Genomic DNA, 23,953 nt, shown 5'->3' with positions numbered 1-23,953 from the left:
CTCCTGTTGTTCAATTAGTGCTTGACCCCTTTAGCGGCGATGTAAATTAAATGACATTTCAGTGTCGTCCCATATTTAAAATACTGCGTTAGTTGCGGATCATAAATGATGATCTTCATTCTGCAGCTAATTTATTCATTTAACAATTTCCCTCCAGAAGTTACAGCAGAAGGCACTGCAGCAACCTAAGCAGAAGAAATCCAAGTCGGCTGAATTTCTGATGGGTGAGTCCTGCTTGATGAGTTATTGCTCATAATTTGTGTAAGGATTAATTAACTAATTACAGACAAATGGCTTTGGGCTAAATTTTGCTCTTGCTTGTCAGGGCGCAATTTGTAATTATTTTAATCATTTCTTCTTCTCCTCTTTTTTTATCTTCCTCCTGCAAGATTCTGATTTAATTTTAACCTAATTGTGTTTTAGTATCATTTGAGGAGGATGCGCTTGAACATTAGGGGCATCGAAATCTCTTGTAGAATGTTTTTATTAATAAATATGTCTAATATAAAAAAAAAATGTTTTTGTGGTGAGTCATTCTGACCTATAGCTGTTGTTTTGGCCTACATGTCAATGCCTTTCAATTTATGTTTCTGCTTATTTTATCAGGGAGTGAGGAGAGAGCTGCTGTTGTGGGCATAGAAAATCCTGCTTTCAATGGAGAAGGAAGCGCCGCGCTTTCCAATTCTCCAAGTTGGCTGGGGAGAAAAATGCGAGGTGACAGGCCAGATAGCACCCTTGCAGCTCACCAAAAAAAATTGGAGCTGCAAGCCCCTGCCAGAGAAAGAGGTGAAGCTTCATTCTTCATTAGCCTCAAATCTGTTGACAGTAGATGTGTTTCTGATCTAACCTTTCTCTCCCTTACTCCTTCTTTCTATCCTGCTCTCTCACCATTTGAGGGGCCCTTGGTACTGGCATTCCAAAGCAAGCGTGTCCAAACAAGCGCGGTCGTATAACTTCTTCTTCCGCTGAAGATCGCTCTACTGTAGTGGGTGTTCTATCTCTATCTAGAAGTACCCTCGACACAATCAGCCTTGACTCCCACTCTCGACTACATGCCTTGTGGTGGGCTGGAGTCATAGGAGAGTGCATTTACATATGCTTCTATGTTACTGAGCCGATCCGCTGTCTGTGTAGTGTACTCACAACACCCCCAAAACACGGCTTTAGGCCAATCAGGCATACGAATATGCCCCCTTATAATTCAGTATGTCAGGGAGAACTCTTGAGGAATGGGATGGTAAATTAGGTTGTGTTCAAGGTTGTGAGCGTGCCAGTTTTCTCAGGGATGAGTCACATTTTAGATTTTTGATTTAATGTGGCTTATTTTTCGTTGGCTCAGAATGGTTAGTAATTATTTACCCTTATTGTCATTGTTATTAATGCAATGGAAATAGAATCCGACTTATGTGGGAAGAAATATTTATTCCTGAGTTGTTTAGTAAATTGCTAATATTTTCTTTTGTCTAGTACTCCTATGAAATGTATTCTGTTGTAATATAAATAATGCCAATATTTTTAAAAAGGAAAGAGAGACATTACCCAGTGAAAGTTCATATATAGTGTATACCGAGGCATCTGTCCCTTCTTTTTGGACTAGCAGTACTCTGAGCACCAGAAGAAAAGCGTTGCTGAGATTGCCTTTATTTGTTTATTTAAATAACTACAAAAAATACTTTTTTCATGAGTACTTTGGTGGAGAAAATTGTATTGAATCAAAATGCTTCTTTGGTAATCTGAATTTCACCTGCCGACCTGCCTTAAAAAATCTAAAATAAATGACAACATTTTAAAGTATTTTAGTTGTTGTGGACCTTTCTAGCGCTTACCCCACCTCTTGGCATTGACCACTTAAAAAAGGCTGCAGGCCCCTCATCCACCCCGCCCCGCATCCCAGAAGCATTATGTGGTTTTAGGAAATTAATGGATGGACAGATGATGGAAGAAGTTGAATTTGTTTTCAGCATTGTATATGATTGTTCTTTGTAAAAAAAGTTTATTTTTAAGTGGTAGGTTGTTAATTACTCATTATGGCATGGAGTAACTGTTAGAGCAATCCTTTGTTTTTCTGGATGTATGTTTGTGGCCTTCCACCTAGATCTGTGTAATGCCCATATAATTGATGCCTAATGTTTAACTATTTTTGCCATTGCTCTTCAGTACAAATAATGAACAGATGTTTCAATTATTTGTTTATTTTTAAGTGTTGACAAATTATACCAAAATAGAACTGTTTGCAAAATATTACCAAATTATAAGTTATATAAAAAGAAAGATTTATTAAAGTTTTATCACTTTACAAACTACTTAAAAGAGAACTTTGTAACATTGCTTACAAATTACAATCTACATGATAGAAAATATTTGCAACAGATTCAACAATTATAAAATATATAAAAAAGTATTTGTTACTATGTTTTCAAATGACCAAATATATATAAAAAAAAGACTTAAATTACAAACTATATAAAAACAATGATTTTTTTTACAAGTACATAAAAGGAAAAGTCTATTTCAGCTCAATAAAACAGAAATTTGACAAAGACTTCTTCCGAAGGATCAATTCAAACACTTTTTTGTGCTAATGTAATTCCTGAATTTACAGATTTTTGCAGTTTCTGTTTTAAAAAATTCTCTAGCTCAAAAATAACTTTTGTATTTTTTTTATGAGAAAATGCAGATATATTTATCGGTTGAATTCTGAAAGATATGAAATTATTTGTGTTATATTTCTGTGACACTTTGACATTAGAAAAACACCTTATCTTGTTTCTGTTACCAGTGTCTCTGGCTTACAAGAAATGTTAGTTTCACATACTGTGTGTGTAAGAACAGATAATTGAAATTTTCATTAGAGGGATGAATTGGAGGGCAGCCAGACTATTTAGGTAAATCACAGCTATGACTCAAAAGACGATTCACGAAGCTACTACCATTATGCAAATTTGTATTTGAAAAAAGGGTTTCATAACCTCAGAGCTATTTGCAGAGAAATTGTTCAAACTCGGTGCTAACAGTGTAGAGGGATTTAACGTGAATTTCACAGTCAATTTATGGTGCCATTGAAAAGTCAAACTGCGGCTCCAAAGTTAATAAGTATTTCGGTCTGAGTGTTTAACTTAGAGTACGGACAGGGTGTGAAAACCTCATGCGGTTATTTTAGATGAGCTTGAAAGGATCCCTGCGAACCATTTTTGGGTGGTGGTGCCCCTATCCAAACCCGCCTACTGACATTTTGAGCATCCAAGCCTCAACACATTTAGGTTCCCATAAAGAGAGGCCTTGTCTTGAATATATAACATGATTTAATGCATCATCTATCTTTTTTCCCCACAACCTGAGAAATGCAAGTAAATCAATTTTGGATTGGAGTAAAATGTTCAAAAAGAGAATAATTTTGGTTTAAGAAAGCTGCTTGGTGGTGTGTACTCTTAATGGAATAGGCCCTGGAGTCGTTTTGATTCCCATAAACTGTGTGGCACAGACTTCATACCCATAGGTCGGTGATTGCTAATAAGAAGTCAATGAGACAAGGGCTCAGATTATTTTCCTTTGGATCAGGTCCTCCAAACCTGCATGGACCTCTAGGCCGCTGACCTCGGAGTATTTAGAAGGTATTGTCTTTGAAATTCCAGGTACTTTAAGACTTGTAGACTTTCTCAGTTTCTTTTGAACATGCCAAACATATGGCAGTTGTATTTAAGAGATTGCCTGCTTTGACCTTTTGCGGCATGCTAATTAGGCCCCAGAGCACCGCAGGGCATAGAGAGGTGCTCTGTGAAGCCCAGCAGTCTTTTTCCCACTTCGCTCTCTGCCTCTGAACTTGTCTCATCTTGGAGCTGCCTTATCTGCAACACACCGCTGACACTGCCCTTCGACAGTGTGAGTTTCAAAATTAAAATTTTGCTTCATGTGCTTCTAATAACCACTAACCTGAACCTCTACAACTCCCCCTCTTTCCATTTTATGCACCCCTCCTCATGTCTCCCCCCTGCCTTCTCCCAACCCTTCCTTTTTTCATTCACTCTCCCTCCTCACTTTCCTAAGGAAATGAACGTATTCGAAATTACTTTGACCCGCCATTGCCAGAACAGACAGACCCAAGGCAATGCGGGATGGCTGGGGTCAGCGCCGAAGATGAGCTGGAATTAAGTATGCCATTCTCTGTCATAATGGTTCTCCTTGGTTCATTAAAGAGGGGTGAGAGAGATCACTGGTAGCAGGCTGCCATTTGTGACGACAGGACATTTTATGTAAATACATCAAACAATGGCATTACTAGATTGGCTACCCAACTCGTTGTCATTGATGAAGGTCACGAATCATTGGTCAGTTTTCATTTCACTATAGTTTTGTCTCCCCAGTCAGAGACACATGCAGAGGCATATCAATAGTTTGCAGCCTTATGCTAAAGTGGGCCTATTACAAGCAAGCTCTTGGGAGCCAAGCAATATGCATGTTATAATGAAACCTGGCTATTAATGGAGAAGCCATTTCACCTGTATCTTTTGGATATCACTGCCTTGTAATATCAAAGGATTCACCAAATCAAATCTCATCACATGATGACAGGCCAGCTAACAGGCATGTTAATGCTCCTATTTCAGTACCCCCATCTGCATAGCCTCCATTTTCACCCTTCTTCGCTGCAGCTAATGTCTCCAGTTTCCAGGCTAAGATGTGGTTTAGATTAACTGATAAGTAGAAAGTAATTTTGAAGCTGATAAATGAATGAGATATTTCACTGAAGGTAAAATCATTTTCTGAATGTTTTGGTTTCTAGAAATACTGAATGCAGATGAAAACAGACTGTATGAAAGAATGACGGCATTGCTTGATGAAGATGACACATTTATAGACTTACCTGGTATGTATAATACTGTAATAATACAACTTAGTTAGCATTGATGCTAACTAAGGCGGAAGAAGATGCTCTGGTTTGATGAGAACACAATTACACTTCCCAACCTCCATGCAAATCCAGGTCTGCACATCAGCCTGAAACCACCAACCCATACTGTGAAACTGTGGCGGTGGCAACATCATGTTTGGGGGTGGGGTTGGATAAAAATGCACTCAGCAATTTTTAGATTTTTATCTTTCAAAACGTTTAAACCTGTATATCCTTTTTCATCCATTTCACAACTACGCACAATTTTACCCTAATTTGTAGTAGCCTATCCCATAAATTTCCAATAAAATATGCTCAATTTTGTGGTTGTAGCAAAATGTGAACAAGCTCAGGGTTTCTGAATACTTTTACAAGGCACTGTACCTTTATAAAGTACACTAGAACTGTTTAATTCCATAAACAAGCTATACAAGGGTAGGATGTACATCAAAAGCAGGACTATAGCCAAAAAAAGAATAAATTCAAAAGGGACCCTGAATTGTGCTTTCCATGCATTGGCATTGTTTTATGGGAGGTGTGCCTTTCCTTATTAGCTCACTTTCATTTTATACTGTACCCATCGAGATGGTAAAAGCTTGGCATTGTTCTAGGGGAAGATAGTCATACCAGATCCTTTTGCCATGACGCACACCTCCCTTGTAATTCCTGCACACGAGTGATGGGTTTAGGCCCGCTTTGGCATGCTAGAATTTAGCAGGCTTGCATTATTTGCCATTGTTTTGGATTTAGCTGTACCACCAAGATTAGTGGCCCTATTCATTGTCTTAGGATGTTCATAAAAATCCCACCAGAGAATGCAAAGAGGATCTTGGATTAACAGTTCCACGCAATAGGCTGAGAGACAGAAAAGCAAAGATTGACACCAAAGCAGAGGGAGAGAGCTTGTCCTCCTGTACTGAAGTGAAACTGTGGCGGCTGCCAGTTAGCACTTAACTAAGCAACAATAGACTTCAAAACAATTACCTTATGTAGTTGTATGGTTGCCTCCCACTGGTACAGGCTACAAGCAGGGCAATAGGGCAGGAGGGGAGCGTGTCATAGCTGATCCTGATATTTAGTGACTGCTTCTCAGGCTTTTGTGTCGATTTTCCAGCCCACCACAAAGAACCAAGAATTTCACAAGATAGAGTATGAATAAGACAAAGTGTTAATAAAATGGACAGTGGCCAGTATAGATATTTTTGTCAAACAAAGTTCTTGAAGATATCCCTTCTGTCTATGTAAGAATAACAGTTATTTTGATGGATTATTTTGTTTTGGCTCAGATAGATACAAACACAAAACTGTTCTTCTGTTCATTCCTGTTTTTTGCAAGGCATGAGTCATTGATGGCAGTTTCTATACAGAAAGCATTAGGCAGCGGCATGAGCTTTGGCTCCTACACATGTTGGACTCCACACGTTGAATACACCCTATACTCTAAAAGAATCATTATGCTTTCTATCTAAAAGGGAGTAAAACATAACTGCAAAGACATACACTGAGCAAACTGTAGGTAATTCTTGTAAATCACCAGAACAGCTTTATGACATTTTTGCTCTCATCTTTAAAGATCCAGCTCTAGTTTAATTCACAATTTTATGCTATTTATTTACATTTTAAAAGAGTATTGTTTTAAAGAGTACAGTAAACGAGCCATGCAAAAGTATTAGCATGCCTTGAACCTTTTAAAATGTTTCCGTGTTGCAACCAGAAATGTTTTGATTCCAATATGTTGTGATAGACGAACAAAAACTAGCACATGCTCGCAAGACAGAAGGAAAATGACAAATGGATTGTTTATGGATGCAAATGGATGTTTTACAAATTAGCGTTGAAACCCATATATTACTTTCCTTCACAATTATGCACTACTTTATGTTGGTCCATCACAGTGGTGTAAAATGTTTTGCCTTCAAACAAAAGTCAACAAGTTAAAAGTACCGGTGGGTAACAAAATTGTTTGAAAATGTCTTGCATAATTTAAAATAATCTAAAAATGCTTAAAAATGTTTAAAAACTCTCAATATGCATCAATGATTTGCTTTTGCAGGCCAAATTTGTACCATTCTTGAAGTATGTTCTTGGGCCACATAGAATAATTGTGAGGGGCTCAATTGGTCAATGGGGCCATGATTTGAACAGCTTTGGTCTATCACACAAAGTTCCAATAAACTACAATGAGGTTTGTAGTTGTACAGGTCCTTCTCAAAATATTAGCATATTGTGATAAAGTTCATTATTTTCCATAATGTCATGATGAAAATTTAACATTCATATATTTTAGATTCATTGCACACTAACTGAAATATTTCAGGTCTTTTATTGTCTTAATACGGATGATTTTGGCATACAGCTCATGAAAACCCAAAATTCCTATCTCACAAAATTAGCATATTTCATCCGACCAATAAAAGAAAAGTGTTTTTAATACAAAAAACGTCAACCTTCAAATAATCATGTACAGTTATGCACTCAATACTTGGTTGGGAATCCTTTTGCAGAAATGACTGCTTCAATGCGGCGTGGCGTGGAGGCAATCAGCCTGTGGCACTGCTGAGGTCTTATGGAGTCCCAGGATGCTTCGATAGCGGCCTTTAGCTCATCCAGAGTGTTGGGTCTTGAGTCTCTCAACGTTCTCTTCACAATTCCCCACAGATTCTCTATGGGGTTCAGGTCAGGAGAGTTGGCAGGCCAATTGAGCACAGTAATACCATGGTCAGTAAACCATTTACCAGTGGTTTTGGCACTGTGAGCAGGTGCCAGGTCGTGCTGAAAAATGAAATCTTCATCTCCATAAAGCTTTTCAGCAGATGGAAGCATGAAGTGCTCCAAAATCTCCTGATAGCTAGCTGCATTGACCCTGCCCTTGATAAAACACAATGGACCAACACCAGCAGCTGACATGGCACCCCAGACCATCACTGACTGTGGGTACTTGACACCGGACTTCTGGCATTTTGGCATTTCCTTCTCCCCAGTCTTCCTCCAGACTCTGGCACCTTGATTTCCGAATGACATGCAGAATTTGCTTTCATCCGAAAAAAGTACTTTGGACCACTGAGCAACAGTCCAGTGCTGCTTCTCTGTAGCCCAGGTCAGGTGCTTCTGCCGCTGTTTCTGGTTCAAAAGTGGCTTGACCTGGGGAATGCGGCACCTGTAGCCCATTTCTTGCACACGCCTGTGCACGGTGGCTCTGGATGTTTCTACTCCAGACTCAGTACACTGCTTCCGCAGGTCCCCCAAGGTCTGGAATCGGCCCTTCTCCACAATCTTCCTCAGGGTCTGGTCACCTCTTCTCGTTGTGCAGCGTTTTCTGCCACACTTTTTCCTTCCCACAGACTTCCCACTGAGGTGCCTTGATACAGCACTCTGGGAACAGCCTATTCGTTCAGAAATTTCTTTCTGTGTCTTACCCTCTTGCTTGAGCGTGTCAATAGTGGCCTTCTGGACAGCAGTCAGGTCGGCGGTCTTACCCATGATTGGGGTTTTGAGTGATGAACCAGGCTGGGAGTTTTAAAGGCCTCAGGAATCTTTTGCAGGTGTTTAGAGTTAACTCGTTGATTCAGATGATTAGGTTCATAGCTCGTTTAGAGACCCTTTTAATGATATGCTAATTTTGTGAGATAGGAATTTTGGGTTTTCATGAGCTGTATGCCAAAACCATCCGTATTAAGACAATAAAAGACCTGAAATATTTCAGTTAGTGTGCAATGAATCTAAAATATATGAATGTTACATTTTCATCATGACATTATGGAAAATAATTAACTTTCTCACAATATGCTAATATTTTGAGAAGGACCTGTATGTCAGAAAATATTGCAAAGTTCAAGGGGTATGAGTACTTTTTAAGACCCCATATGGGCTGAAACTGTCAAAGTGCCTGAGTGAATTTGCTTTGTATTTTCATCTTTCTGCTTAAGTAAATAACTGTCCATTTCCATGCTTTCTGTGCAAAAACCCACATCGGTGTGTGTATGTGTGTGTGTATGCATTTTTGCTAAGTATGCTCATCCATCAGCATGCGAATGCATGTACCGATGTTTATGAATGCCCATCCGTCTGTGTTTCTGTGTGTGTCTATTTGTGTGCATGTGTCTGTGCATACTCATCAATGCGTTATCTCTCCAGGTACACTGCAAGCCTCGAGGGATGAGGAGGTGTTGGAGGTGAAGGCGGGTGATCTGGTGCTTCAGCGGCGACTGCTGCTCCACAGTGGTGGTGGTTGTGATGCCTCGGGCTCCGGACCCTCCCAGGCCCATACCATTGCCAAAGCACAGGCAGAGAGTACTGCTTGGCTGGGAGGAGAGGCTGGACTCCAAGCAGGTAGGATGGTAATGGGCAGAGAAAGTGCTATAAAAAGTCATGCTTTTCTTTCATTAGTTTCAGTCGTTAATTTATTGTGTATGCATATATGCCTTGTGTTAGTATAAAGAGTAAAACTGAAATGCAGTATTATAAATTGTGCAATTTATATGGTGACATAGGATGTCCTGCATAGTAATGTGAAATTTTATATAGGATTTTTATTCATAATATTTTATAGTATGTTTGTGAAATTATGATGAAATTATGATGAAGATCCATGACTCTCTGAGATATTTTAAAATTCTATATTCTTGATAATATTTGAAAATAACTTAATGGACATTGATTGCATTATTCTAATCTGGCAAAGTCTTAGGATGTTTTTCATGTCATGAGCTATTTCTTGTAGCAAGAGCAGCTGAGGAAGTGATCCCCTGCTACGCCCAGCAGTTGAGGGAGCGTGTGCGGCCTGACATGATCACGCTTGGCAGCCTTTCACTGCAGCAGGTCAGAGTCACAAAGAGGAATATCTGTGTCATCATCCCATATTCACCAGCACGTCAGCCATATCCATTATGCCGTGTATCAGAGGTTTGGCTAATGGACACAGAATGTGTGTGTTTCTGCATTTGTGTTTGTCTGCTTTCGACTGTCTGTTTGTGTACTGTATGTGTGAATTACTTGCTTTACTGTTTTCCTGGTTCCCATTTCACCATGGTTTCTGTGCTTTCCTCTTTGCATTTGCTTACACAGATTTCATAAAATCTCAGAATGTTTTGTAAAACAGAGATTCAACGTTTGCAGATGTTAGGTTACTCATGCATCTTTACCTTAGCATCGGTATATAGATTTCCATTGTATCCTCAATACCACATGCAATATTTTCACCTAATTAATTTATTCTGTTTTTGTCTGTCTTTCAACTTTTCTGTGTGTTATTATGCCTCTTTGTCTCCAAGAGAAGCTGGATTTGCTTGCTTCTTTACCAGTCTTATGATCTTTTCACAAAAAATGGAGCATGACGACATATTATTTCACAACAGGGGATTTTGCAAACTAGCATTGAGATCTGAAGCCTCTTTGAGAAAATAAAAGTGTTTGCATGTTGATGCTCCCCAGTCAAAAGAGGAATGGGAGTAGATAGAAGAATGTTGGGGTTATATTGTCTTGGGAAATCCAGATTGCAAAGCATTACAGACATTAATGCATATGTAAAGTGGTAGCATAACTTCTATTCACTGTATTTTTAGTTCTAATCTCATTCGAAAAGACAGTGGGAACATTACATGAATAGAGAGCAGATGTAATATAAAAACAAATGTACAACAGTGTTTCAGTGTCACTTGGAAGTCACTGCAACAGTTGACTCATCTTCATGTAAGTGGATAATCAGTGGCATCTACTTTATCAGTGCTGGGATCAGTGTTATCTTTTTCTGGTATAATATGTACGTGCTCTGTTACTGTTTCCACACCCACCTTCAAATGAAAGTACATTATCCACCAGAGATGTCACATCTATTTAAAAAATTATAGCTTTTTTAATCTCTTTCTTCTTCTGCAAGATGCTGTCACTTAGCAATGTCAATGTGTCTGAATGGGCTGTGTAAATGTGCTGACTGAATGTAAAACTGGCTGAAACACTCATCAAATGCTCCATGTCTTTAGGGTCTGGCTCTGTATTGATTGCCTGCACATTGCGTTACAGTTGCTCCTTGTGTTTAATTCTGCTATTATGGTGCACTGTAGTGCTTCATAAGGCAGAATCCATAGAAAGTCTGTGTTTGTATTTGCATATTTTTTTAGCAAACAGATCAAAAGGGAACGCAGGAATGGAGTGAGTGGGCAGAAAGAAAAAAAAGACTAATGGCCTTCTTCACTGGCAATGTCGAGGTAAATGACCATGCATTGTATGCAAGCTGAATGAGGTGTATCTATATTTTTAGCCTCCTTTAAGGGTTTAAGAGAGAAAAGCAACTGTTTATAGTCTCCTTTACAAACTAGCCCTATATTTTATTTTCCTTATTTAATTAGCTTTTTGTTTAACATAGATAATGTTAACGTTTAAACAGTTAAACTGCTTTTTTAGAGAATCTTTAATTCAGTGCTTTGCAAAAATAGTCCATCTCCTTGTTCTGTCACATAACAATCACAAACGTTGATGCATTTTAGATGGGTTTCATGTGAATAATCAACCTAAAGGAGTAAATATTTCTAAAGTGAAAGCAAAATGATGCATGATTTTCCAAATTCCTGACAAAAAAATCACATATGTATGGTATTCATTTATATTCAACTTTCTTTACCCTGATACCCCTAAAACAATTGCGCAATTACCTTCAGAAGTCACCTAATTAGTAAATACAATCTACATGTTTGCATTTTATCTCAGTATAGATCCAACAGTTCTGTGAAGTCCTCTGGAATTTGTTAGCGAACACCAGTGCAGAGAAAAACATTGTGAAGAACAGCACTAAAGTTGTGAAGACGTTTAAAACATGGTTAAACTATAAAATAATATTTTAAGCTTTAAACATGTTGTCGAGCACCTATCTATCATCTGATCATAAAAAGGCTTTGGCACAACTGCAAATTTGCAAGACATGGCAGGCAATCAAAAAAAGCAACCAAAAGGGTCAACTTTGGAGGGGCTGTCGTCCTCCATAGCAGAGGTAGAAGAATCTATGAACAATGGATATTAGTTGGAAGTCATGTTTCAAATTTGCCAAAAACCATGGGGTGGGAACAATAAATATGTGAAAGAAGGTGCAATAGTCAAATTAATGTTTAAGTAAAATACAAGATGCAGCTAATACTGAACACACCATATCCATTTAAAGCATGGTGGTGGCAGTTTCATGCTAAGTGATACGTGTCTTCAACAGGAACAGGGATGCTGCTCAGAGTTAATATCAGTATGGATAGAGCTATTAATTGGCAATCCTGGAAGAAAACTTACATTTTGTAAAGGACTTGAGATTGGAGCTGAAGTTCAGCTTTTAGCGCGACAGTGACACTGCACATACAACCAGAGCATCAACAGACTCATTTAGAACAAAGCAGATTCCTGTGTTAGAATGGTCCAGTAAAACTCCAGACCTAAATCCATCAGGAAATCTGTTTGAAGATGTGAAAATTAATTACAGATGCAAATCCCCCCAAATACCTTGTAGGAGTGGTTGTTGTGTGACAAAAAAAAACGAAAATAGTTTAAGGGGTAGAAGTACTTGTGCAAAGGAACTGTAATGTATAATATTACAAAATAAAGACACTTAGATAAAACATTTATCTGATAATCCTAAGGAAAAATCCCTTCAATTTATCAGGATGCATTTTTTAAAGGAACCCAGTTCACAAAGCGATTGTGATGAAGCATTAAGACCCCAGCGCAGGCTGAATACATTGTTTCAGTTGTAAGTACAGCTCCTTTCATATTTCTCTCCATATGTAAAACTGATGTCACATGACTGTAATCATTAATTGTGTGAAAAGCATTTGTATTCCCACTGACATTCCAGATTCATATGTCCTCTGTGAGGCTTCTGCTGTCAGCAGGCATTGCATTGTGGGTAATATGGCTCTGAGGCACAGAAATCAGTCCATGTCATTGGGCTCGGAGGTGCATCAATTCTTGCTCCATCCACTTTGGTCAGACTTCACATCTTGTGGTGAGAGCCCTGCAGGCAATCAGCTTAACATGTTTAAGTTTTCAGTAATTATGGACTAGCATGCTGGCTGAGATGATAAAAATCAAGAAACTAGTGTGCGCGTCAGAATCGCGGCTTGCACTGGCCTGTGTTATGGGTGGGTGGTAAGTCGGACACCCGCCCTGTCAGATGAATGTGATTTGGAGTTTAGCGAGATGACCTCCTCCAGACAGCCTTGAACCCTGTAAATTCTTGCTGATATCAATAGTGGGTGGCTATTAGACATGGGAGACTTTGTACGCATCACCCAGGGCTAGATCGGCCTGAAATGGAATGAGAAATTATATCACTTTTCTCTCCCTACATCTTTGAGAGAAAAAGAAAGAAAAAATTAGAACAGACAGAGCTGACTTGTGTTTTTGTAACAAATGTGTAATTCATTTGTTTCCACCGTTTCTGATTTAATGGAGGTTGAGTAATTGCATTAGGAAGCACATTGTGCCATGTTGTGAACTGATGAAAGCATGTGTAATACTTTTGATAGGCAAACAGAGGGGAGGGAAAGGAGAGAAAAGAAAGAAAGATCCAGCGCCTGCCTTTGATGCAGAGCATTTATTTGCTGAATTATCCTTCCTTTAACAAGCATCTTATCCCCAGTCACAGGCAGGCCGGGGCCCCTGTGATATTGCTTTATTTTGAGGAATTAAGAGAGGTGGCGAGGAGACGAGCGAAGCAAGCGCTTATTACATTACCACTGATAAGATTGAAAGGCAGAGAAAGGCAGGGAGAGAGGGAGAGAGCCACAGAGACAAGAGGAAAAGCACAGAAAGAAAGAGAGAGGGATCCAGTGGAAAGTGTTTTGTTTTGCTGTTATTAGATTGAGCTGCTGTTGGCTACAGAGTGGAACAACAAAGGGCCCAAAATGCAGGTGGCTGTTAACAGGGTTAGCCCCTCGTGTTGGTGTGTGATACATACGTATGTTTGTGCGCACTGCAGGAAAAACCTCGACAGCCTGTCACTCAGAGCACTGGGGGAAGGCCGAGAAGACGGGACGGTCAAAGAGCGCCCACAATCCTCCTCTTCAGCATCACGGGCGTCATTGCAGGTGAGGTGGTGGTGGACTGAGAAACATACATTTCCTGGAACACAAACAGGGCACCTAAACAGTAGGCAACACACTTCTTAATTTTTAATGGGGTCTTTCTAGTAAAGCAGTTCCAACAGGAACATGGTCCCAGTGCTTGCTCAATATCAGCTTTAAACTGTTCTGTGGCACCCAATGTTTCTTAAAAAGTCATGAAACATCTTAAATCTCAGAAGCTCAAATTCAGGTCTTAAAAGGTCCTAAATACGTCCAGATATTTCATTATAGCTTGGTTACTAAATTAACTTTAGATAGAGCTGTTAGTGTTATTAATTTATTTCTCCAATTATTATTTTATTTATTCCATTTTTTTTTTTTTTTTATAAATCAGTTAATCAACCAATTTTTTTTCATGGAGTACTTTCCATACAGCCAAGTGTAGCACAAAGTGCTTCACAAAGTTAGAAACAGGACCCAAGGGAAACAAACTAAGTAAAAATACAAAAAAAAAAAAATAATTATAATAAGTTAGTAACAAAGTGAAGGTGAATTTCAAAGACTCATGAATTAGTCCTTTACAAGGGATGATAACTAAGCTCGGTTTTCCTTGTGTAATTCATATAAGTCAAAAAAATGTATGAGGGTCTTTATAAGGCCTGAGAAAGTTCAAATCTAACTAACTGGGCACTGGTAAATCTGTGTTATCCCAGCAGCGACTCTGAGCTGGGCCAGAGGAAAGAAACACACTCGTCAGAATCAGGAGTCGGGCACATGGAGACCATTCAAAATGTTCTAAGCACCATGTTTAAGAGTCCCAAGTTGGTTTTGCTTTTGATATGTCCAGTTTAGACCATGTAATATGTCCGATTTTAGCTGTGAAAACACAACGCTTCATTTAAAGCAGAATGCACATCAACAGTGTTAATGTACAAATACGAGTATGAGTACGAGCATCGTGCTGGAGTGCACTGATAACTGGACTTTCACTGTGAAAAACCTTAGAGCAGATCTAAAAAGGTTAGCTCAGCACTGCACCTTGGATCATTGGCCACCGACAAGACACCTCTGGTGTGAGTGGCTTTTTAGTACAAGTTAAAGGACATCGATTGGTGTTGCTCATAAATAGGTCAGTGTGTCACATAAAGCTGCAATTACAGAAGCTTTCTACGGAATCTATAGATGCAATTTCTGACCCAGTTCTTAAACATTATGGCTTTTTATTATTTTCAGATACAATGAAGCAATCCTGCTTTATGTTACACATTTACAAACCAAGTATATTTTTTTTCAGGCAGGTTAAATAAATTAAGCAGGTTATATTAATGCAGAAATACTCAGGAATATAGTGTGACAAGTAGATAGACTTTACTAAATCAAGCTTAGTAGTGATGTAGCTCCAAACTGGCCCTCTGGTTGCAGAAAACCAAAACCAAAACCAAGAATCAGCATCTGCACCATTAAGTACTAGAACTGCCTTGGTGGAAAAACTCTGTGATGTCACAGGAAAGCTTGATTCTGAGGTGTTTACAAATCATAAGAGGAAAACAGCATTGTTTGCTAGAAAGTAGTTAAATGATGTAATTATGTGTAATGGAGTAATGAATGGGACCTATCAGATAAAGAAAAAAATAAGTGTTTCTATATCAATATACATACACAGAGACATACAGTCCTATAAAATAAATTAGAATACTATTAAAAAGTTCATTTATATCAGTAACTCAATTCACTAAGTTATAGATTAGACATTATATAGATTAATTAGTCACAGACTGATGTTTTCACACTTTTCTTTCTGTTAATTATGATCATTTTCTGCTTGCAGCTAATGAAACATGACATTTAAGATTAGAATGTTACATTAAACCAATAAAAAAACATTCTAATACAGAAATGTGGGCTTAATACCTGCTTTAAGGATGTTATTTTCTAAAGATATCTGTCAAACAAACCTCATCAGGATGCATATTCTAATTTATTCAGTATGGCTGTATACAAGCACTTCTCTACAGTGAGCCAAGAAGAAAATACCCTATACAATATGCTAACCTCCAGCTTCACTTTCTATTTCAACTTTCCAAGATTTGTTTTGTGTATTTATGGTAGTAGTGTCTCTAGTTTAAGGAAACATCAGTAGGTGGAAAATGCCGTCTTAAAAGATCGAAACCCAGGCAGCAAAGGGAGAGAAGAAAAAAAGGGGAACCAATTGAGAAAAAGTGAGAGGGGGACTGCAGTTTGAGAAGTAGCATCACCAGCTGTGGGAGTGAGTGTGCTGTTGTGTTGCATCTGGGGATGAGCCTGCCATGCCACCGTGCTGGCTTAAAGATGTAATGAATCTTCAGTCGGGGGCTTTCCTTCCAGGGTGACAACTGGCTTTGAGGAAGGTTGTAAATGCAGGGGAGATTGTGGTATAATTCCTCAGACTGGCGTTTGTGCCCCCCAGTCACCATTCGATTATCTCCCAAATTGCTGTGTTTCACTGAGATAAAGATTTTTTATGGCTTGCTGACTTGAAACAACTAGTGCAGGCAGAATAAGGGGGCAAAGCAGGGAGAGGCAAAAAGAAAAAAAAATAGAAAGAGAGAAGCACTGCCCAAACCTGCCACGCATAGTAATTTCTTTTGGTAAATGACAAAATCTTTGTTTATATGCCATTTCTTAAAAATTACTGCACCGAGATGAATCTGAAATCTAAAATGTCACATTTGGCATGCAAAACTATGAAAATATATTTCTGTGCAAAATTCATGGAGGCATTTAATTTAGAACGTGTTTAATAACTAAAGCAGCCTGCATCAGTAATCCTGCCCGGAGGTCCCAAAAAGATTGTCATATTTATTCTCTCTTTTCTTCACCCCCTCCTTCATTCCAAAGCCAAAATATTTTAAGGGTAAATGTTCATTGTTAATTAAGATTTACTAATTAAAATGAAAATAATTAACAAGAAAGCTTAATCTCTGAATATTAGCCCATACTTAGAAAGAAAGGAAGTTTTTGTATGTGGCATTTCCTGTCTCCATTAAGAGTGCATTTTGTGTGATCAGTCAATGTGTGGAAAGCCCTCCAAAGATCTTTCAGCGATGGGACGGCCACTTGCCAGCAAAACCACGGAGGATCCCTCACTAGAGCCTTTGATCTCATCTGTAGGAGTGCTGTAATGTTATGGCACTTTAGGCACAACTCAGGCTCGGGGCAAACAAACCACCTCTGATATGGAAAATTGGCTCACTTCACCTTTTACCTTCACCTTGCTGTCTTTGCTGTTTCCTATGATGCCTGTGCAATCATTTGAGCCAGACAATAACAATACTTCTACAACACATGCTGAAAATTAGATACAGTGATGTGATGTTATTATTTTTTATTCTTTGCTTTGTTTCCCCCCCTCCTCCGCCTCCTTTTCCATCTTTCTTTCTGTTTCAGTCTGCACGCATACATCTTTTTCCAGTGTGGGAGCTTGGAGGCCCTCCCCACCTCCTGTTAAATGTGAGACATGTGGGCTAAACCGCTTTGCCACCAATTATACTAATTTTACTTCTGCCTATATTGTTTTTGGTTGTTTTGGTATTCAAAGAAGCTCACAGTGGGAAAATTGAGGGGATATTACTGCACGGATCAGCACATGCCTTCCCCTTTACTGACTGGCACTGTCATGGGCATTTTGACCGTTTACTAGCTGAAATTGTTTTGTAAAAATCGTTAAAAAGTAGGTAAAGATGATACTTGACAGCATATGGAGAAAGTCCTAGAATAAAAATATAAGTGTGTGTGAGTGTGTGTAGCTCTTTGATTGTATCATTGATTGGAACAGAGGCTTTAATTGCCAGACACTCAAAATATGCCCTTAGGACCTGGTTAACATACTGTATATTTAAGCACATACAATAAATAGGAATTAGGAGATGTAATTTACAGTGGATGTTATGACTGTCTTGAAGGATAGGATAGGACAGGATAGGATAGGATAGGATAGGATAGGATAGGATAGGATAGGATAGGATAGGATAGGATAGGATAGGATAGGATAGGATAGGATAGGAAAGGATAGGATAGGATAGGATAGGATAGGATAGGATAGGATAGGATAGGATAGGATAGGATAGGATAGGATAGGATAGGATAGGATAGGATAGGATATATTACAGTATGATGCAAGGTGATGCCATACACTATGGTATATAATTATACTGTAAGACACAATACATTATGATACAATGGAAGAGGATGGGATTAGAAAGAGAAGGGTAGTGTAGGATAGGATTGGATTAGATAGAAAGGGACATGAATGTTAAATTCATTTAAAAAAATCGGATTCTTCACAATAGTGAAGATCAACGACTTGGTGTGGCAATAGGATTATATTATAATTAAAATGATCCTGCCCACCACAAAATACCAACAACTATATTTAGAGACCATACTAATTATCAGTATCAGCTGGCATGACTGCTTATTAGACATCAACATGTTAAAAGAAAATGAAGAAATAGTTAATTATAAAAGGTTTCAAACTTTATGTTGAATATTAATCAATTAAATCTTCTTCAGACCTTACATAAGAGAAAATACATTTATTACATATCTTCTGAATATTCTATTTAATCAATTTATTCAATTACCCACCCTAAACCATAACACAAGTCCTTAAAAGAATATTTCACCACCACAGGTCTTGCATTTTCTCCATCTTCTATCTACATCTAAATGGGCAATCTGACTTTGACAGCAGTTAATTTTGATGTGCCTTGAATGATGCTTAAAGGCTATAACCCCAACATTGAATTAATATTGCAATGAAGATATTAGTTGTGGTGGACTTTTTATAAATATACGTTTTTTTCAGCATTCAGACCTCCTCTTGCATTTCACATGAGTAAATTTAGGTTTTCCGCTAATCAATCATTTTCTGACTGGTTCAAACTTTCTAATTATAATGTCAAAGTGAAAACATATTTTTCAAAAATTAATAAAAGATCAAAATGAAATTATTACTTTGCAGAAGCCCCTTTGGCAGCAATTACAGCTTCTTTAGTAAGACTTTAAAAGCCTTTTACACCTGGATTTGGGACATTTATCCAAGTCTTCCTAGCAGATCCTCTCAAGCTTTGATACGCTGGATGCCATTTGAGATATCTCAACAGATGTTCTGGGGTTTAATGCTGAGCCCTGGTTAGGCTATGTAAAGATGCAGGCTTTCCTAAATGAAGCATTGTCTTGTTTAGTTAAACACCATAAGATCATCTTTATTCTAGGTTAACTGTGGTACTGGCTCCTAGTTGCTTAGCCTCTGAATTCTTTTTTTTTTTTGAAGAAACTCTCTCCCTTTGGCTGGGCTGAATTGTTTCTTATTTCTGTGCAATTTCTTATTCGTCTTTGCTAAATGAATAGATGGCTTTCTTTATTTTCTCCAAGCCCTTTAAATAACTTTCAGCAAACAGCAAACAGGCTTTTGTTTGTATAATATGAAATAAAGAGAGCCCAATTAATTTCTTCATGTGTTATGATTTAAGTCTATATAAGTTCCTTATTGGTACTGAAATAAATAAGAATGTTCCTATCAGTTTGTTTTTGTCAATAATTCCAAACCAAATCATATAAGATTAGGAATTCACTGAAACCAAATTCAAGTCTAGTGCTTTATTTGGTGTATAACTATCATTTACTTCTATAGATATATCTGACTCTACACATTACCTCTTCTCAAGCAGGACAGTTGGTTGAAGTGCTACACTAAAGTTAACTTCTTTAACCCTCTGTTTTGATAATACTTGTTGATAATTTAGCTTATACATAACATAATTAGTGTGGTATAATTAGTGTGATACAGTGTGGTATGTGTTAATTATGTGTAGATACAACTTCAAGAAAGGTTGTTCTTTCTAAAAAACTAGGCACCTTTTTAATTAAACTGTGGTTGTAATGTGACAGTTAGATATTAGTGCATAAGCTTTTTGTCTGTTTTATTGATGCAATTAACTGCAGAACAAAATATTCTGTCCAGTAAAACTTTGTGTAAGAACACAGAATCTGTAGCCTCTATTGAAATGAAATAATTATATTAGCAAAACATGGAATTTAAATGTAATCCTTGTGTTCTACATTTTCTCTTTAATAGGGGGACCAGGGACCTCTTCCCCAACCTTTAGAGGTGTGTGTATGTTGCCTTAGAGCCACCAGAGACAAGCTTCCAAGAGGTCTCTATTCTGTCAGCGTGGCACTTCAGAGCCATCTAGGAGGTCCTCCTCTGCCCTTCCAAAACAGTTCAGAACAGCAAACATGGGTGGCATCTACTCAGCCAGTGGAGCACAGAGGCCGCTTCTACGACAATGACCTGCACATTAACCAGAGCCTGTTCATGGTGCCTAAAATTGACTTATTTTATAAAATTTTTAAATTATGAGAATGTATAATAACATACCATAATTAAAAAAGAGCGGAAGGTCTAAGACTTCCTCACTTCTATTAACAATTTCAAACATTTTGGGCACACATATGGAAGTTGGAGTGTTTATTGGATATAAATGATGCAGAAATCTAAACAGCAGTTTTTCAATCTTGCCAAAGATTCTCAGTTGTATTGAAAGCTGGATTTTGACTGGGCCATTCTAACACACAAATATGTATTAATCTAAGCCACTCGATTCTAAATCTGGCTGTATGTTTAGGGTCTTCTCTGTCTCTTCTGAAGAAAAGCTTTAACAGAGACCTTTTCCATTAGTAACGTTTACGTGGAACCGTAAACCTGGTTAGAGGTGGTTCAAAGCATGCCGAGTCGTGTTGAGAAAAACGACGTCAGAAGACCATCTTTCACTGCTTGGGTAGGGGGCAGTGTCACTATTCACAGCATTCATATTATGATAACTGATATCTTTGATCATTGAACACTGGCCTTATTGTGTATATGACCACTATAGCAAACTAGCAGTAGGTGGTGTTAGCTTACCCTCACATGTCCCCGAGGTGGTGCCTTACAGTTTGATACCACTCTATGGCTTCCTTCTCTCCCCCTGTACTTATCCAGAGTGTTTTGTATTGCTGCCCATAGCATACCTCTAATTTTACTTTGAGTCTGACAACAACCATAAACTAAGCAGCTGTCAAGGCTATTGTGTTTGTGTCACTACAAATCCCATCTTGATACTTTATTGGATCTTGGGGTCGCCTTGCTATTGAAGATCCCGCCCACATTGAGATGGTACTCATTTGTCATGGAAAATGAACCAAACCATGTAGAGTAGAGCAGACCAAGATGAGTCAAATAGAGCAGGTACTAATGGAAAAGGGGCAATAGTCCTGTCAACAGATGTCCTCACCTGAATTTGTGGATCTGCTTGGCTCTTCTCCAGATTTACCATATTTCTGGTGTGTTCCATGGTCTTCATGATGCTGTTTGTTCACAGAAGTTCTCTTACAAACCTTTGAGGTCTTCACAGAACAGCTGGATGTATGACTAGACAAGGGTGGATTTTACTTACCAATAAGATGTTATCTGAAGGAAACTGGTTGCACTGAAATTCTATATAGGATTAACAGAGTAAAAAGGGCTGAATACAAATGCACACCTCACTTTTTTAATTTTTACTGTGTAAAAGAAATTAAAAGCCTGAATTCTACAAGATCCCTTTTACATCTGTTCACTACTTTGTGATTGTCTTCTCCATAGAAACGTGGGATTGTAATGTAACAAAATGTGAAAATGTTCAAGGAATACTATTACTTTTGCTTGGAATTTAATGTGTTAGAAAATCTCAACTTTTTTTCCTTTTCATAATAGAACAATCAATCTGTTTTCCCATTTTGGTCCAGCAGATTATATTAGATCAAATCTGAGCACATTTCACAACCACTTCCTTAAGCCTCTTGAAAAGAAGTCATTCTCTGTATATAAGCAGCACTAATCTTAAAACCCCACAGACTTATTCTGGATGGTTGATATTGACCAGTGGATTAGGATGCTTTCAGTTCTGTTTATTCATTGATTATATAAAAGATTCACATGCAAAAAAAACCTTAAAACAGACGCCTCTATATTCAGTGTCCCTCCTGATCCTATATCGTCATGTATATGTGCACTGTTTTCTGATGGCATCTGTTGAAGGCCTATGTGGAGCATTCAGCACATGTGGACACTATGCTTGTGGGCGTATTCACTGAGCTCAAGCTCCCTGATAATATTGTCTCCAGCTTCCATCAAACATAAAGCATGGGGTAAAAGCTGGCATGAACTGAATGCAGACCTGGGATCTGTTTCAGAGGTAAAAAAAAAACGGTTTAAGTACGGCATAGTAAATGCCTTGTGTCACTCTTCTTCCACTCCTCCCTAAACTGTGAGCTGAGCTTTAAAGGCAAACCAGCTGTTGTTATTCTCATTGACAGCAGTGGAAATGCTGATCAGATTTGTATGAGACCACTAGCTTAGCTGCTTTTTTTTCCTTTCCTCCTCTTGCCCACACTATAGCGTGCGATTTCAGAAGTACATGCAGTCTCTTCTAGGAGGAAATGAGGAATTAGTGATGGTAGAGAGAGGCCAGGAGCTTATTTTCCTTTCCTCCTTCTCTATCTTTCTTTCTCTCTCCCCCACTTTTTTCATTCATCACTTGTTTTGTCTGTCTGGGCCAGATTAAGGCAGAAACAGTGGAGTGTCAAGCATTTGCAGGTGAGTAGGAATGCCTGGGTAGAGTTGAAAGACTGTCTGAATTTCATTTTAAGTGAGAATTAGAAGGATGTGTATGTGGCTTTAGTTTTCGAGTAAACAAGTATAAAATAAACAAAAAGAAAAGTGGTCTTGTAGAAATTCATTCATTTGGTCTAATCTGTCTTTCTTGAACATTGGAGCTATGCTTTAGTCAGCAAATAAAGTCCTTACTGGCTTGTGCTGTGGGTGTTCTAATTACTGTGTTTCCATACTGAACAAACACCATTATGAAGACCAAGGTACGCACCAGACAGGTCAGGGGTGAAGGTATGGTGAAGTGTAAAGTAAGGTTATTATATACAACATTCCAAGCTCTGAACATCTCATGGGGCACAGTTTAATCAGTCATCTGAAAAATTATTGATTAAAAAAAAAGTCATGCAATCAATAAATTTGGCCTTGAGAGCAGAGTGCCAAGACAAAACCGTTGTTGTAAGAAATTCCATTCTAAGTTTATCACAAGCCATAGAGGAGACACAGCAAACATGTGGAAGCAGCTGTTCCCCTCAGATGGGACAAAAATTAGACCTTTTAGCCCACATAGAAAACACTATGGCTCTGACCACCCCATCCATCACTGGGAAGCTCGTCACATTTTATGGGAAGATTTTTAGATATTAATACAGGGCATTCTTCAAAAATTTGCTAGCAAGTGCATAAGGCTAGGACAGAGGTTCAGTTTCCAGTAGGACAACAACATTAAACATTCAGCCAAACATATAATGGAATATATCAGTGTGTTTAAATGGCCAAGTCAAACTCCAGACCCAAATCCAAATGAGAATATGTGGCAAGGTTTAAAAAAATGCTGTTAGATTTTTGCAGCAGCAACATATGAAAATTGCCATTGCCATTCACAGACATAGACCCATCTGATTGATGTGGAGCTATTTTGCAAAGAAGGATAGGGGAAAACTGTATGTATGTATTTGGTAAAACCGGTATCCTCAAGACAAAATGTAGAAATCATCTTATGAACCACACTATTTTCCTTCCACTTTACAATTATGCAGCAAGTCCTAACAAACACCTTGAAGTTTGTGGTTTAAATGCCACTGCGAGTCTCTGTATGTACCACACTCACACAAAACTTACAGAAACACAGGATATCCTACACACAAATGCAAATAACTGTTCATGTCTCAAAGCAGGAACTTCCAGCATGTGTACACACACACACACACACACACAACGACAATGCACTTCTGGTGGAGGTCATATTTCCCACAGTAAATGAATTATATAAATATCCTCAATATCTGTAATCCGTGATATTGTTCCATAAATTTATGTCTTGAATCACACACCACTACCCATCATTTCACCAGT

At 38.3% G+C, this 23,953-nt stretch overlaps 1 protein-coding gene across 1 annotated transcript in view; it reads left to right on the top strand.

Moving 5' to 3' along the window:
* Positions 1-23,953, top strand: part of ofcc1 (orofacial cleft 1 candidate 1) — a 105,588-nt gene that overhangs the window by 3,591 nt on the left and 78,044 nt on the right. Inside the window, exons 2-11 of the mRNA XM_047350578.1 lie at positions 158-224; positions 607-786; positions 4,045-4,149; positions 4,781-4,864; positions 9,023-9,253; positions 9,609-9,706; positions 11,005-11,091; positions 12,541-12,611; positions 13,842-13,950; positions 20,045-20,287. Coding sequence (XP_047206534.1) covers positions 158-224; positions 607-786; positions 4,045-4,149; positions 4,781-4,864; positions 9,023-9,253; positions 9,609-9,706; positions 11,005-11,091; positions 12,541-12,611; positions 13,842-13,950; positions 20,045-20,287 — 1,275 coding nt within the window. The remainder of the gene's footprint in view (positions 1-157; positions 225-606; positions 787-4,044; positions 4,150-4,780; positions 4,865-9,022; positions 9,254-9,608; positions 9,707-11,004; positions 11,092-12,540; positions 12,612-13,841; positions 13,951-20,044; positions 20,288-23,953) is intronic.

This window comes from Girardinichthys multiradiatus, chromosome 21 (genome assembly GCF_021462225.1).
Source record: "Girardinichthys multiradiatus isolate DD_20200921_A chromosome 21, DD_fGirMul_XY1, whole genome shotgun sequence".
In the NCBI taxonomy this organism is placed as follows: domain Eukaryota; kingdom Metazoa; phylum Chordata; class Actinopteri; order Cyprinodontiformes; family Goodeidae; genus Girardinichthys; species Girardinichthys multiradiatus.
The sequence above is the reverse complement of the archived record's forward strand: the minus strand, read 5'-3'. Positions and strand labels throughout refer to the sequence as shown.